The 16,613-nt window shown below is 43.9% G+C and overlaps 1 protein-coding gene across 2 annotated transcripts in view; it reads right to left on the bottom strand.

Annotated features, from left to right (window-relative positions):
• Window positions 1–16,613, bottom strand: part of SH2D4B (SH2 domain containing 4B) — an 84,648-nt gene that overhangs the window by 51,029 nt on the left and 17,006 nt on the right. The window contains exons 2-3 of one of the 2 annotated variants that reach the window (XM_006064758.4): window positions 10,970–11,133; window positions 9,248–9,395 (exon numbers count right to left, since the gene is read on the bottom strand). In XM_006064758.4, coding sequence (XP_006064820.4) covers window positions 9,248–9,395; window positions 10,970–11,133 — 312 coding nt within the window. The remainder of the gene's footprint in view (window positions 1–9,247; window positions 9,396–10,969; window positions 11,134–16,613) is intronic. The other variant, XM_006064757.4, reaches the window with a different exon arrangement.

Here is a 16,613-nt window from a genome sequence, read left to right as displayed (position 1 = left end):
TTCTTTCTGAGCCCTCTCTTCTTGGCTTATAAGCAGCACATGGTCTTTCCTCTGTGTCCACGCATGTCTCTGTCCAAATTTCCTCTTCTTTAAAGGGTAACAAACATATTGATTTAGCTTGGACTGTAGCCTGCCAGGCTCCTCGGTCCATGGAATTCTCAAAGCAAGAATATTAGAGAGGGTTGCCATTCCCTTCTCCAGATCTTCCCAACCTAGGGATCGAACCCAGGTCTCCTGCACTGCAGGCAGATTCTTTACCATCTGAGCCACCTGGGAAGCCATTGATTTAGGGCCTGCCCTAAAAACCTCATTTTAACTTAATTTCCTCTATAAAGACCTTTAGGTCCAAATACAGTTACATCCTGAGACCCTAGGGTTGGGAGTTCAACATATGTATTTTAACTGGACACAATTTACCATAACAAGGAGACTTAGTACCCCCAGAAAAGGGTTATGACTGGTGTACCATAGATAAATGGCATTTGACCAACCACCTCAAATTAAATACAGTGTTCTGACTCCAACCAGCTGTGGCAACAGGAAGCAGCGTGGTAAATGGCAGTGCTCACTTCCCTCCCCACCCACTCCTATCCCAACTCCACAACTTCCATTCTACTCCCGGCTTCTACAAGTTCAACTTTGTTAGACTCCACATTTAAGTAAGATCATGCAGCATTTGGCCTTCTGTGTCTAGCTTATTTCACTTAGCATAATGTTCTCCAAGTTCATCTGCATTGTCACAAATGTCAGAATTTCCTTCTAAGACTGAATAATATTTCGCTGTATATACACATATGCTACTTTTAAAAATCTATCTATAGATACTTTAGCTGTGTGGTGAAAAGGCACAAAGCTTCAGTTATATAGAATGCAAAAATTCTGGAGATCTAACGTACAGCAAGAGGACTATAAATGAACACCGTATTTAATGGACATGGGTTTCATCAAACTAGTGCTCTCATCACACAAAAAGAGTAGGTGAGGTGAATGATATGTTAGTCAGCTTGATTGTGTCACCATTTCATAATGTATATGTATATCAAAATGTCACGTTGTACACCTTACTGCTGCTACTGCTGTTAAGTCGCTTCAGTCGTGTCCGACTCTGTGCGACCCCAGAGACGGCAGCCCACGAGGCTCCCCCGTCCCTGGGATTCTCCAGGCAAGAACACTGGAGTGGGTTGCCATTTCCTTCTCCAACGCATGAAAGTGAAAAAATAAAGTGAAGTCGCTCAGTCGTGTCCGACTCCTAGCGAGCCCATGGACTGCAGCCCACCAGGCCCCTCCGTCCATGGGATTTTCCAGGCAAGAGTACTGGAGTGGGGTGTCATTGCCTTCTCCTCTCATACAATTTTGATTTGTCAATCACACCTCAATAAAGACGGAGGAAAATTTACTATCAATAAATAGACAGATGGATGGATGGCAGTTCCACAGTTCACTCAGTTCTTTTCTCCTGAGAATGGGACAACACCAGAAACCAAGGACTTCCCTGGTGGTCCAGTGGCTGAGACTCTATGCTCCCAAGCAGGGGGACTGGGTTCCGTCCTTGGTCACAGAATTAGATCTCACGTGCCACAACTAACAGTCCCCCTGCCATAACTAAAGATCAAATAAGTAAAGAAAGAAACAAAGAAATACTTTTAAAAGAGAGCCAGAAACCTGCATCAAGCTCCACCTCAAAGGAACATGACCAGTCACTTACTGTGGCAAAGTAAGCTCTTCACAGAAATGAATTGATAAAAGAAGACATTTTCCACCACAAATAAAGAGTATTGCATCATCCTCACCCTGGTTTTGCCAAAATGCTCAACCTTTACGGCTGAAATTGCCTGGAAACTCTCACTGTTGCTCCTTTCAGAATCCTTTGGCCCATCTGTGATCACTGAAGAAAAGGCCATCTTTCTTTGGGTTAGCAGCGAAAAGCCAATACAGCGAAAAGGCAGGTAGGCAAACACTCGCCTTCCACCTTAGGAGTCGATTGCCTTTTTCTGGCAAGCCCAAAGCCCTCTGAGCTGTCCAGCTGATTCAATCCCCCTTCTCCTGATAACACATCAGTAACAGCACACCACAGGAGCCCACAGACGCGCAGTCCGTCTCACCCCAGTGGAAAATGTCATGAAGACACATGCTTTTTCTGGAAGGCATAGTCCTTTTTGTTTTTGGCCTGGCCCAATGATACCATCGTGTCTTGTAGGACGACGTGCTCCCAAAGGACAGGGCCAGGCCTGTGTCGTTCATTTTTCTATCACTAGTACCCTGCACAGGGCCAGGCAGATAGTAGCTGTTCCATAAACATTGACCAGAAGAGCGGGTGAATTAATGAATTGATGAAGAGAGTGTTTGTGATGATCTGTGATGAGGAAAGGGTAAACCGCCCCATGCTGTGTCTCGCTGATGCCAGCCTTGTCCAAGAGAAATTCAGAGAAAGTCTACAAATGTTCGAGAGAAATTAAAGCAGCGATAGCATCTCTGGTTGCAGAGCGTGTCGTGAGGTGGCCAAAATGAACTCCAGCCTTAAAGGAAAAAGAACAGAAAGAGAATGGCTTTGAGTAGAAAACAGAGGGAAATGAAAGGACAGCTTAGCTGTGCCGAGTCTGTTCCCCATCACGGAAACCCGGAGGAGGCAGGACGGGGCAGGAGGCTTACAGGCTGGGAAGGGAGGGCACAGGCCTTGAGGGTGAGGGACAGAGCAGGAGCCCTGCTGCCCATGTGCTGGGGGTGGAAGCAGAGAGAGAAGCACCTAAAAGCAGTCTGAGGAGTTTAAAAAAAAAACAGGGGAAAATGCAAATTTTATCTGGCTCCACGACCTTTTTACTAAAAAAAAAAAACAAAAAACTTCTGTATGCATGTAAACTGTATTAAAATAGTGCCAGCAACTCAGCTGGTAAAGAATCTGCCTGCAGTGCAGGAGACCCCGGTTTGATTCCTGGGTCAGGAAGTTCCCCTGGAGAAGGGATAGGCTACCCACTCCAGTGTTCTTGCCTGGAGAATCTCCATGGATAGAGGAGCCCGGTGGGCTACAGTCCTTGGGGTTGCAAAGAGTCAGACATAACTGAGTGACAAAGCACAGTGTCAGCCACAACAGAATGTTGTTTTTTTAAAAAAACAAACAAACAGTTTTCTAGCTATCTGTAGCTCTTATTTTTAAACTCCGTCTTTAACCCTACAGAAGGTTCTGGAAGTATGCCTCCTATTTTATGAATTTCTATGACCAGGCTCCCCAGGCAAACTCCCTCAACCACCAGGTTTCTCATACAGGTTCTCTCCTCTCCTCCATTCCCCACTCTTCTCTGTCCTGGGTGGAAAAACAAACCAACAAACACCAACCTCAGCATGACCATTCCAAGCACATTCTCTCTCCTCCAAGCCTGAACCTCCTTCCCAGATCCCCATGCAAAAGGCTGGTGCCATCTAGCCATCCCTCCACCTGGGGCTCAGACGCCTTGCTCTCTGCTTTCCTTCATGTGCTAAGTCGCTTCAGTCATGTCCAACTCTTTGGGATTCCACAGACTGTAGGCTCCTCTGTCCATGGGATTTCCCAGGCAAGAAAACTGGAGTGAGTTGCCATACCCTCCTCCAGAGGATCTTCCTGACCCCGGGATCAAACCTAAGTCTCTTCAGTTCAGTCTCTCAGTCGTGTCTGACTCTGCAACCCCATGGACTGCAGCACGTTAGGCCTCCCTGTCCATCACCTACTCTGGGAGTCTACTCAAACACACGTCCATTGAGTCAGTAATGCCTCTTAGGCCTCCTGCATTGGCAGGTGGGTTCTTTACCACTAGCGCCACATACCAACATCTAACTGATCGTTGATTTCACCACCAGCGTTTCTTTGTCCATCCCCTTTATCTCTTCATAGTCCCAGACTCTGTCCAGACCCTCATCATTTCCCACTTTGACCATTGCAAAGATCTCCTAATTGGCTCCCCCTCAGAAGGCAATGGCACCCCACTCCAGTACTCTTGCCTGGAAAATCCCATGGATGGAGGAGCCTGGTAGGCTGCAGTCCATGGGGTCGCTAAGAGTCAGACATGACTGAGCGACGTCACTTTCACTTTTCACTTTCATGCATTGGAGGAGGAAATGGCAACCCACTCCAGTGTTCTTGCCTGGAGAATCCCATGGACAGAGGAGCCTGGTGGGCTGCCATCTATGGGGTCGCACAGAGTCGGACACGACTGAAGCAACGCAGCAGCAGCAGCAGCAGCAGCACCCTAAGTGTTCATGACTTGAATCACATCACCAGTTTTCCTCGTAAAATGTGATCAAACATGGCCCTCTGAATACACGCAGGTCTGCTTTGCCCACAGAAAATAGTCCACCTCATTGGCATGGCATTCAAGGGCCTCACAGCCAGTCTTTCCAGATTTTTGTCTGCCTCCACCCATCATGTGCTTTTTTCTCTCCCCCAGCAGATCATTTCTCACCCCATTTATCTCCTTTCCATTTTCTGTCTTTGTGCAGAGTTCTGGAAAGACCTGTGCCCTCTAAGGTGCCTCCGGTCATGGCTGGGGCTGAGTGGCTGCTCAGAATTCTCTCTTGCCTGGCACCTGGTAAGCTTTTTGAGAACAGGGAGTTTATTACTACCACCGCTACCCTCCTCCAAACAATCTCCACTTCTGGTCTCAGGGGAAAAAGTATTAAAGTAGACGAATGTTATCGGTGCATTGCTGCATGCAAGACTCGTATTATGTTAGCATCTTGATGTAGGAAGACACAATACAAATTATCTAAACCAATCTCTAACCCGTTGCGTAAATCCCTTTGGCAAAGCTGTTGCAGTTATCTATTGCTAAGTATTATAACAACAAGCTATCAACAAAACTAGTGGCTTAAAACACAAACGTTTTATGTGCTTGAGATTCTGTAGATACTAGTTCGGGCCGGGCTTGGCTGGGTGGCCTTTCGGCTCCACATTATGTCAGTCATGGTCGAGTACTTGGCTGAGGTCATTGACTGGAAGAACCACAAAGGCTTCACTCACATGTGTGGTGCCTAGGTGCTCCTTCACATAGCCTCTCTTTAGCTAGCCTGGGTGTCCTTGCAGATAGCCTGGGAACCTAGGGCAGGAAGGCTTCTTGTGAGGCAGCTTCCCTTATACAGAGTGAAGTAAGCCAGAAAGAAAAACACCAATACAGTATACTAATGCATATATATGGAATTTAGAAAGATGGTAACAATAAACCTGTGTACGAGACAGCAAAAGAGACACTGATGTATAGAACAGTCTTATGGACTCTGTGGGAGAGGGAGAGGGTGGGAAGATTTGGGAGAATGGCATTGAAACATGTAAAATATCATGTATGAAACGAGTTGCCAGTCCAGGTTTGATGCATGATACTGGATGCTTGGGGCTGGTGCACTGGGACGACCCAGAGGGATGGTATGGGGAGGGAGGAGGGAGGAGGGTTCAGGATGGGGAACACATGTATACCTGTGGTGGATTCATTTTGATATTTGGCAAAACTAATACAATTTTGTAAAGTTTAAAAATAAAATTAAAAATAATATATAGATGTGGAAAAAAAAATTAAAAAGAAAACAAAAGCAAGCCTTGCCAGAGGGTACAATCTGCTCTTATCCATCCTCGGAATTTACACACAGTCATTTCTACTGCACCCTACAGACCAAGGCTAGCCACAAGGTCACAGAGGCTCAGTGATGGGGAACCAGACTCCTCCTCTCAAAGGGAGGAGAGGCCAAGAATTTGCTGCCAGGCATATTTAATCCACCACTGAAACCTTCTCAAGATACTGTTTTAGCCTACACATAACCACTTCCTGTGATGGAGAGCCTGTCACACTAAAAGGGTAGTTCATTTACAGACAGCTCTGCCAGAAAATGGGGCCTCCCAGGTGGCTCAGTGGTAACAAATCTGCCTGCCAAGGCAGGAGATGCAGGCAATATGGGTTCTATCCCTGGGCGGGAAAGATTCCCTGGAGAAGGAAATGGCAACGCACTCCAGTATTCTTGCCTGGAGAATTCCATGGACAGAGGAGCCTGGCGGGCTACAGGCGTGTAGCAAAGAGTCGGATATGATTTAGCAACTAAGTACGGACGCACTGACAGATAATATCTCAGCTCATTAACAAGGACCGTCCAGCCCCAATGTCTGATCTGACGTTCCTCAATGAGCCTTCCAAGGCCTCAAAGATGCTACTTGTACTTCTGAGGCTCCTCAGAGCAGACATACTTACTATGTACATTAAACATATATAACACATTTATATGTGTTCACACAGAAAAAACACATACAAAAAAAAAGAAAAAAACCACACAATAACGATAACCTTTGGAAATAACACAAAAGCCTGCATTTGGGTTCCTCAGTGAACATATGGCTTTACTGATTCCTCCATAAACCCCAACACAGAGCCAGCATACAATTTCTATCCCTCAATCACTGAGGCCCTCAAGGAGAACATCAGAGAATCTCTGCTGGGAACCGAGCCCCAAGACTCCAGCTCCGCCAAGCTACCCTCCCAGCATCTGGGACTCAGCCCACCTCTGGGGAGGAGGTAGGCTAGGGATTGGAACAGGTGATGCTCACTGCTGGAGACATGTGAAAAGTACTGGTTTTCTTCCCCAGCAGACTTAAATTGTTATTGTTTAGTTGCAAAGTCACGTTGGACTCTTTTGCCACCCTATGGACCGTGGCCCACCAGGCTCCTATGCAAAATCCAGCAATATAAACTAAGTATCTCTCCAGTGTGGATGGGATTTGAGTCACTACTATGGAATTACATCATTAATTTCAATCAGCGTGACAATGATTATTGTGGCTATGACAGGCAATGTCCTTCTTTGTGGGAGATGCACACTGAAGGATTAAGGTTTGATCAGGAAGCTCCCAGGCCAATGACAGGCATTATTTGAAAACTTTGTTGGACCACAGTCTCACTCTTTTGTCTACATGTTGTCTGTGGCTGCTTTTGTGCCATGATGTCCTAGTTGAGTAGTTGTGTCAGAGACAGCATGACCCACAGAGTCTAAAATACTGACCTCCGCTCCTGTACAGAAAATAGTTTGCCAACTCCTGGGTTAGAAAGCACTATGTCTGCAATTTTCTCTCAAACTGTTTGACAGCAACGAAAAAGCACAAGTATGTCTATGTGACCGTGTGTGCGCCTGTGGGTGTGCGTGTATGGATGGAGAAAGAGAAGAGCAAAGAGCATGAAATCGAGGCAAAATATTAACAATCGGTAAATGTAGGTGGTAATATTAATATATGAGTACTCATGTCATTTTTCTTTCCACTTTTCTCCAAGTTTGAATTTTTTTTAAATGAAGTGTCTTGAGAGTACATATTCCTTCACTTAAAAATGCAAAAGAATCTCCTAGAGAAAAAGGGCAACTTATGGGAAAGTTAAATAAGGAGACCCAATAACAATGCAAATATATAGCTAGCAGTTGCAGTAGGTTTAAAAGTAATGAGCACAATCACAATAACAATAAAAATATTAAACATAAAATTTAAAAGAAAAGAAACAGAGAGCACCTAAAGAAAACAATAAATTTTACCCAAGTCCAAAAAAAAGAAGCCCACAAGAACATATGTCACTGAAAATGTTTGAGATTGGGTGGCCAGTGCATTTATAGGTATTTAAAAAAAAAAACTATATCAAAGATAAAAAAAGAAACTTTGGATAAAAGGAAGAACTTACCACATTCCTGAGTAAGATTTAATGATTTAATATTATAAAAAATGTTCATCTTCCACAAATACAGCAATGGTATTGATGCAATTCAATGAAAACCACCACACAGATTTTTTTGGATATTAGGGGAGAAGAGGATACTGAGAATATAATTCAAAAGTAGCTCTAATGGGGAAAAAATGGATGAGATTAGCCAAGGACATTTTAGAAATGAAGAATAATGATACTCTCTAACTTTAATAGATGGTAAAATTTATGTTAAAGTTACATACAATTAAACAATTACATCTGGCTCAGGAATAATCAGTCAAAGAAGAAAAATCCACAAAAGGATCCAAAAGTAAGTAAGAAGTAAGAATCAAGGCAGGAAATCCAATGAGAGGAGAGAGGATGATTTACATAGTAAATGATGTTAGCATAATGGGCTAGCCATTTGGAATAAAATAAAGTGAGAGCCATATATCATACCACACAGCAAAGTGAAGGAAATTTGAGTACAAAGAAATGAGATCTGGAAAGACATACAAAGCAATGTAGATTAGTATTTTTATAAGCTTGTGATGGCCTTTCTGTGCATAAAACAACTAATAGAGAACAAGATTCATATAACTGGCTAATAAAAATTTTAACCTTCTCTACATCATGAACCACTGTAACCAAAATTAAGAAAACCACAACAACACTGAGAAAAAATATTTACAACAGAAATGATATTAAAAGGCCAATGTCCCCTTTATCTAATCATTATGGGGGAACGTTTTTAAAAATTCAAAAATGGGCATATGCCATTAATATACAATTCACAAAAATATACAACTGCTGAGATTCAGCATGATTCTTGTTTTTTTTTCCCTTTTTATTTAGAGTATTTTCTGAGTTTTCTACTCCCTCAAAAATATATTATTCCTACATAGCCAAAAAAAAAAATCTCAAAATAGGAACCAGAAGAAAAAATATTAATCTAAGCTTTTTTTCAAGAAACTTCAGCTTCTTGCTACAGGACTGTAAAGCTCCTTTACCAGCTCCAAACTCTGAGTCTCAGAATGAGCAGATATGCAAACTTACAAACAATGTTCTGTCCTGGGCAGAAAAATTTACATTTTTCACCTCCTTGAATCCTCCAAAAATCTCAAAGAGAGTGTTGTTATTACAAATATTACAAACAAGAAGCTCAGAGAAGTTCAGCAAGCTTCCCAAGGTCACACAGCAGTGAGCAATAGAGTTGGAACTGGATCCCAGGCTGGTCTGACCACAGACTCAGCTCTCTTTCAGCCCCATTTCAGGACCCTTGGTTTGGGATGCAGAGGGCTGAGTTCTGATCCTGGCTCTGTTGCCAAACCAATCACCACTACACACAGTCTCTTCCCTATCTGGCCCTCAATTTCCTCATCTGTACAAGGAGAAGTGAATTAGCCAAGATGGTATATCAAGTTCTTTCCTACTCAGACACGTCTGATTTCTATTCTCATAAAGCACTATGAGAGTGCTCTAAAGCATAGAGTGGTTGGCCAAGGACTGGTCCAACCAGAGATCAGGCTGGGGGTTGCAACAGGTGGCCTCACACCAACACCCAGGCACTGGCCCACCTTGAATTCCTCATGGATGCGCTCCTCCAGGACTTTGGCAGCCTTGCGGTCCTCCATCTCCACCTTCCACTTCTCTGCCAGGATCCGGGCTTTCTCATTGGCCAGAGCATCCCGGAACTTTTTGGTGATCTCTGCCTCCTTCTGTTTCCTTTCAAGAGAACAGCAGATATCAGGAGGCGTGGGAAAAGAAGGGACCACATGCCGACAGAATTTCAAATAAAAGCCATGCCCAGTCATTCTTGGTCTATCAGAATGGCAAGTGTCTGAGGTTCACTAATGTTGGCAAAGGTGGGAAAAAAAAACCATTCCTCTCCTGTACAGGAGTGGAAATCAGCAGAACTGCTTTGGAAGCCAGGGAAAAAGAAAAAAAAAAAAATCTCGGGAATCCCATTTCTTGCTTGAGTTTACAAAGGTGTAGTGAGATGCACATCAGAGGATTTTTTATAACATTAAAAAAAAATGGCAAACGGCACAAATGTCCCTCAACAGGACAACAAGTTGGGTTCCTCATGTAATGGGATACTATACAGGTACCTTGAATAATGCTGTGGATCTACAGTAATCAATTTATCAAGGCGTGAATACAGCACTTTACAGAGCAGGTATTGCCCTAATCCTCATCATGCTTATCCTAGGTGATGGTTATTGAGTTGTTCTTTAATTAATTCTTTGTAGTTTTCAATATTGGTCATATGTCACAATTTTTTTAATTAATTTATTTTTTATTGAAGGATAATTGCTTTACAGAATTTTGCTGTTTTCTGTCAAATCTCAACATGAATATATGTCACAATTTTATTATTAGAACATTGTCATTGGACTTCCCTGGTGGTCCAGTGGGTGGGAATCTGCCTGTCAATGCAAGGTAGCGGGGTTCAATCCCTGGTCCAGACAGATCCCACATGCGAGGGGCAACTAAGCCCATGCGCCACAACTACTGAGCCTGGGCTCTGCTGCTGCTGCTGCTAAGTCACTTCAGTCGTGTCCGACTCTGTGTGACCCCATAGACCCTTGCCTTCTCCAGAGCCTGGGCTCTAGAGCCTGCATTCTGCAACAAAAGAAGCCAGCACAATGAGAAGTCCTCTCGCTGCAAGTAGAGAAAGCTTGCATACAGCACGGAAGACCCAGTGTAGTCAAAAACAACAACAACAAAAACACCGTGATTAAAACTTGAGGGAAAAATGTTGGCACCGACCTCATACAAACTTCCAAGTTTAGCAACAAATATGTCGTAAGTTGTTTATGAAAGAAGTCTGACCCTCCCAGTATCAGCAGAGGCTTCAGTGTCCATCTTGTGTGAAAAACAGAGGTAACACAAAGAGGAACAAGCAGACTTTAAGAGTGATATTCAAATTGCCCTGCTGTCCTAAGGACAGCTCAGTGAGGGAAGAGGCGAAAGAATATCAAATGTATTATCTCAATAAATCCAACTATATAAAAAAGGTGTTGTGGTCCCCAAACCATAGGTGTAGAAAACTGAGGCCTCGAATCACCTCCCCACTAATGAGTGGAACTGGGACTTGGACCACAAGCTCTACCTGATGTAAGACTAGTTCTTCAGCCACCTAATCTTAGCACAGCTCCAAACAGCCTGCCAGCTGCCTGGCACTGGCTTCTCCTTCCCACCCATAATCTATTATCCTTAATTTGAGCCCACCCCAAGCCTCCGTGTTCAGGCACCAGCACCCTCTCCCCACCTCAACACCCGATGGCACCTCTCACCAGAGTTCCTCGGCTTCCCGCTGCGCCTGCAGCCTCGCTCTCTCTGCAATCAGCTCCTCAGAGATCTCTTCATACGGCTTGTCGCCGGGACCTTCTCCCATGATCCAGACCCAGACCTCGCCATCTGCCCCCAGCAGCCACTGGATGTGCTTGTCACTCGCTGCCTCACAACAGGAGGAAAAAGGAGAAAGAAGGAAAAAAAAAAAGGTCAGAATTGTAATGAGTGAGGAATGACCTGGGTTGACCAGGGGTGCACAACCATCACATCACCATACAAAACCTTGTCATCTGCAAAGAGGATGCCAGACAGAGATTGACCTGTTCCACGCCATCTCCCCCTCCCATTCCCTCTAGGGAACAATATGGCAGCCAGGTCAGCCTGCTGGAGCAGGTGTTCAGGGCTGGAACTGGTGTCCAAAGCCCAGAGACCTGAGATCTTCAGCAGAGCGGACATCAGGTGACTCACTGAAGGAAGACTTGTGTCACTTCCAAGCCAAGGCTTCCCTGGTGGCTCAGACAGTAAGGAAGCTGCTTGCAATGCAGGAGACCTGAATTTGATCCCTGGATGGGAAAGATCCCCTGGAGAAGGGAATGGCTACCCAGTCCAGTATTCTTACCTGGAGAATTCCATGGACAAAGGAGCCTGGTAGGCTACAGTTCATGGAGTTGCAGAGTTGGACAATACTGAGCAACTAACACTTTCATACAAGCCAAGGCACTTTGGAGCCAAGCATCTTCTGAGTCTTCTCTCTCTCTCATTTCTCATCTCTATCTATCATCTTCCCTGTCTGTTGACTGGAAGCAAAGAATTGGAGATGGTGGTGTTGCAAGAGGAAGCAGCCGGCCCCTGCATCTCCCTGACCCACATCAGCCCATAACCTGAGCAAGAAATAAATTTGTGTTGGATTAAGTCACTGAGATTTTTCAGTCTGCCTGTTCTAATAGATTCCACTGATAACCATGACTAAAATGGAGATCTGACCCCAAAGTGGGGTACAGGCTGCAACAGGAATATCAACTGACTGTCACTGCTTTAGTTGTGGTGTTTAGCAGGCTGGTTGGCTGAAGATTCATGTGATGCAGGAACGAAGCATCTGGTAAAGCTGTCAGACACTGTAACTTAAAGACCCTCATGCCTTCTGAACTTGTCTCTCTTAAGAAAGGAGGTTGGAAAACACAGCACTAGGAGTATGCATTAGTTGCTAGGTGCTGTGTTTGGCAAGATGTTAAGGGAAAGAAATGAGTTCAAGAAAGAATTGAGGAGACTTCCCTGGCAATCCAGTGGTTGGGACTCCACTGCAGGGAGTACGGGTTCAGTCCCCGGTCAGGGAACTAAGATCCCACATGCTGGGTGGTGCAGCCAGAATTTTTTTTAATTTTTTTCTTAAGTGTTTAAGAAACAGAAAGCATTGAGCCCAAGGTCATGCTCCCAGCCTTCAGCTGAGAATGGCAGGCTGGTTCCTGGGAGACATGAGACTCCTGTGAAGGGCAACTCCTCAGAGGCCGTAACAAACCTTCCCTGGACAGCCTGGAACGCCTGCACCCAACCTCCCCTCCCCTCTCCTTCACTCGAGGTCGTGCCTGCACTGACCACAGCCTCCTCCGGCTCCCGGCCCTTTTTCTCGCACAGGTGTTTGCTGAATAAACTCTTGTGTGATTGTCTCCCACCCTTGTCTCTGCTCCTGAGAGGAACCAGGCTAAAACAAGACACGAAGGGTGCAGTCTTTCACACTTATTCTTCAAAGAGCCTAAATGCAGATGACCTTCAGTTGAAAAGTAGAGGCATGGGATAAAGATGCAAAGGAAAACGCAATTTTTGAAATACGTCCAGAGAAGAATCTTAGCTGTTGCTCCTGGCACATGGAAGCAAAGAGATAAGAAGCCTACTAAGTCTCTGAGTCTGGACTTAATGACTTAAACAATCCTTGGGCACCCAACCTCGATGACCAGGAGGCAGGTTTCAAAGTCTATATCTATATGGTCCAAGGAGGATGAGATCCTCTGTATTCACTTCGGATGCAGCCTAGGGAATAATGAACAAGGAGGAGCCTCCAGAGTACGGTCAGTGTCCATTCAAGGTCATCCCTTCACTGCCAGCGCAGGGGGTCCTCACAGAGTCTGACCTGGAGGACCTCATGATGCTATAGACTAGTGACTAAGTGGGGCTCATACTCCCGCCTTTTCCACAGTGGACATTCTGACCCTGCTCCCCCCACTGTGTATCGTGTCTCGAGCGTGTGAGGATGACATGTCTTTTGAGCCACATCAGGACCTTAGAGGGCCTAACGCCATACACATGTAGACTGTGGACTTTGGGCTGATGCCGTGACCAGTTGAGACTTGCAGGCACCTCCATTAAGGAGGCAGTGAGTGTATCTATGCAGAGAAAAACAAATGCATGGATGACTGGAATGACAGTTTGTGACAGTGACCACACTATGTCCAGCACGCCACCTCCTCTCCCTGAGCCCAGCAAATGACCACTTTTCTCAGGTCCCCTTCTATTCCATGGGGCCACATGACTGAATTCTAGTCTATGAAACGTCAGGGGAAGTAACTTGTGCCACTTTCGGGCTAAGGCTGTTTGCAGTCAGTGTGCCTTTTTCCATGTTCTCTTTCCCACCCACCCAGCAGGAAATCGACGACTCCAAGATGGTGGAGAGAAAATAGGCCTGATCCATGAGTCAGTGTTCCAAGGCGAGCCATGCCACAGCTACCCAACCCACATCAAGCTGTGATGTAATCAGAACTAGACCTCCATTATAACTCACTGAAATTTCAGAATTTATCTATTGCAGACGGCAGCATTAACTCCCCTGGCTGATATATAAAGGCATCGTTATCTTTTTACTATGTTAAAAGCAATGCAGTACTAGAGGAATGTAAGTTTAATTATGACTGATAGAAGCAAGGAAGCAACTACTACCAGAATTGCAGACCTTCCAAATTAGCAGTGGGCAAAGGTACATGATAACAGGTTTGTCAATCCTGGAAAAATACTTAAAAGGAAAAGAGAAAACAACAGAAAATGAGTAGCTATCATAGCAGATGCTATCAGTTACCTCCTCACCATCCATCCCAGCCACCTTCCTCCCTTGCTAAAAACCCCAATTTGGGAAGTAACAGAGATCCCTGCATTTCAGGAAAGGCAAGTTTCTACTCCAGCCTCAAAGGACAAATGAAACTGGTCTAAACCCATCATATAATATTATTCTCATTGGCAAGTAGTCGACCTAGAAGTGACCAGTCATCCCCACTTTTGACCAAGAAGATGTGGGCAGATGTCCCAGCGAAAGGCTTTCTTGTTCTAAACAAAAGGTGAAGACTTCTTAGGAGAAATGTGTTCACTCTTTGCTCATTTACCTCCCCTCCTTCTTCCTGGCTGGAATGAAGAAGTGATGTCAGGAGCTGCTGGAGGACTTTTTCAGCCATGAGGAAGAAAGCCACATGCCAGAGATGAGTAAGCAGAAATGTGAGAGGAGATGAGGCCTTGCCGATCTACTGAGAAGCTAAACTAATGGAGCCAGTGCGGTACACCTCCAGACTTCTTATCATTTAGGAAAAATGAGGAACTCCAAGAAATAAAGTTCTTTAATTATTAAATGAAATGTGGTAATACAAATATGAAAGATTTCTTTAATCAGACAACTATTAATGGTGCATTCTGTCACTTACGGCCGAGCACATTCCTAACTGATACAGAGAACAATGAAAAATAACACAGAAGCCCTAAACCCTAAGTATACTCATTAACACAAAAAGGGGAACAGAATTAATTTCTCTATTAAAAATCTGAGACTGTCAGATGTAAATAAAAAGTAAAATCCAGACACTGCTTTGGGAAAGGCCAAGTATTCTCCTTACTGGCTGCAAGTAATAATGAATCCTTGCTTCTCCGAAGCAAAAAAAAAAAAAAAAGTAAAATCCAATTCTGTACTGTTTAAATACAACACACACGTAAAAAAGAAAAAGGTTAAAAATAGTCAGCAATAGGCCGTGCAAAGGCAAGCAAAAAGAAAGCAGAAGTGCCAATGTCAGACAAAGCAAATTCAAGGGCAAACATGTCAGACTAGGCAAAGAATATTATGTGATAATAAAAGATGCAACCCACAAAGAAGCTGTAACAGTCATAAAACTTTATACAACAGACAACATAGCAGACAACTGCATAAAACAAAAACTCCTAACAACTCAAAGAGAATTTGAAAATGTATATATATCCATAGTGGAGAGTTCTACAATATTTATTTCAGAAGCTGGCAAGCCAAATAGATTTTAAAAATTAATAATATAAAGTTTTTGAATAATATAGTCAATAAATTTTACTTAACAACTATAGAACTTTACCCCTTAAAGTTTAAGAATATACTTTTATTCTTCTGATCTTGCAATTTGTGAGAAAAATGTTATAGGCTATGTTCTCTAATAATGACACTAAATTTAGAAATCAATGAGGGGAAATAGGCATGAAGAAAATACTCCTAGAGAACTCATGGATCTTAGGGCAAATCAAAACTGAAATTATACATTATCAAGGGGAAAAGTTGTAGCAAAAAAAAAAAAAATATGAGTACAAGTAATAGTAAGCTCAAAAGAAAAATTATAGGTTTAAAGCCTTTTCTTTTTGATGTCCCAGTGAAGATAAAACTTTCTTCTCCACACGTTGCCTCACTGTCCAATAGTTGGGACTCTGCCCTTTCACTGCTGAGGGCCCAGATTTAATCCCTGGTCAGGGAACTAAGATCCTTCAAACCACATGGTGCAGCCAAAATAATAAAAGTTAAAATTAAAAATTTAAGAAAACATCTCTCTTGTCCAAACACATAACAATATAGAACCAAAATAACAGGAACAAATGTATAGGAATACAAGAGATACCTCCATGGACTCAATACTAAACAGACGTGAAGCAGTCTGCAGGGTGGAAGCCTCAGCTCCCACGTGGGTCCTGAAGGAAATGGGGGTCACCAGGAATGTGACTCCTACAGGGTAGAGGGGAGTCAAATTTCTCCAGGTGAGACAGGGGCCGGAGGAGGATTCAAGTCAGGTGCTGGTGATGCGCTCAGCAAGCTCAACGGGCAGCAAGGGGGTTACAATGGCTGCAAGGAGAGGGAGCAAGAAGGGAAACCACAAATGCAGTTGGAGAAGCATCAGCTTCAGTTCATTCAGCGACCTTCGCATTGGACGCTGCTGACCCAGGTAAGGACTGTGGATTTTGTTCCAAGTGGGATGGGAAGTCATGACAAGTGCAAAGTGACATAATCTCATTGATAGATCAAAATGCTCACTCTCCCTGTTATGTGGAAAACAGGGGACAAGGACACCCGGTAGGACAGGGAGCATCTGAAATAGTCCAGGGGCTAGATAATCGTTTCTTGGACTAAAGATGATCCTGGTGGAAGAAGTATAAAGTGGTTAAGATTTAAAATATATTCTGGAGGAAAGAGCAATATTTGCTTAAATTTGGGATATGAGTTGTGAAAGAGAACGAGAAACCTCCAATGTTTCCACTTAAGTAATGGAATGAAAGGTGGTGTTACTGAAAGGAATAACATGAAAGAAATAGCTTGGATAAATCAACACTTCTGTTTGGGCCAAGTTAAGTTTGAGATGTCTATTAGACATCCTACAGGAAATCGAATAA

This window comes from Bubalus bubalis, chromosome 4 (assembly GCF_019923935.1).
Source record: "Bubalus bubalis isolate 160015118507 breed Murrah chromosome 4, NDDB_SH_1, whole genome shotgun sequence".
Lineage (NCBI taxonomy): Eukaryota > Metazoa > Chordata > Mammalia > Artiodactyla > Bovidae > Bubalus > Bubalus bubalis.
The sequence above is the reverse complement of the archived record's forward strand: the minus strand, read 5'-3'. Positions and strand labels throughout refer to the sequence as shown.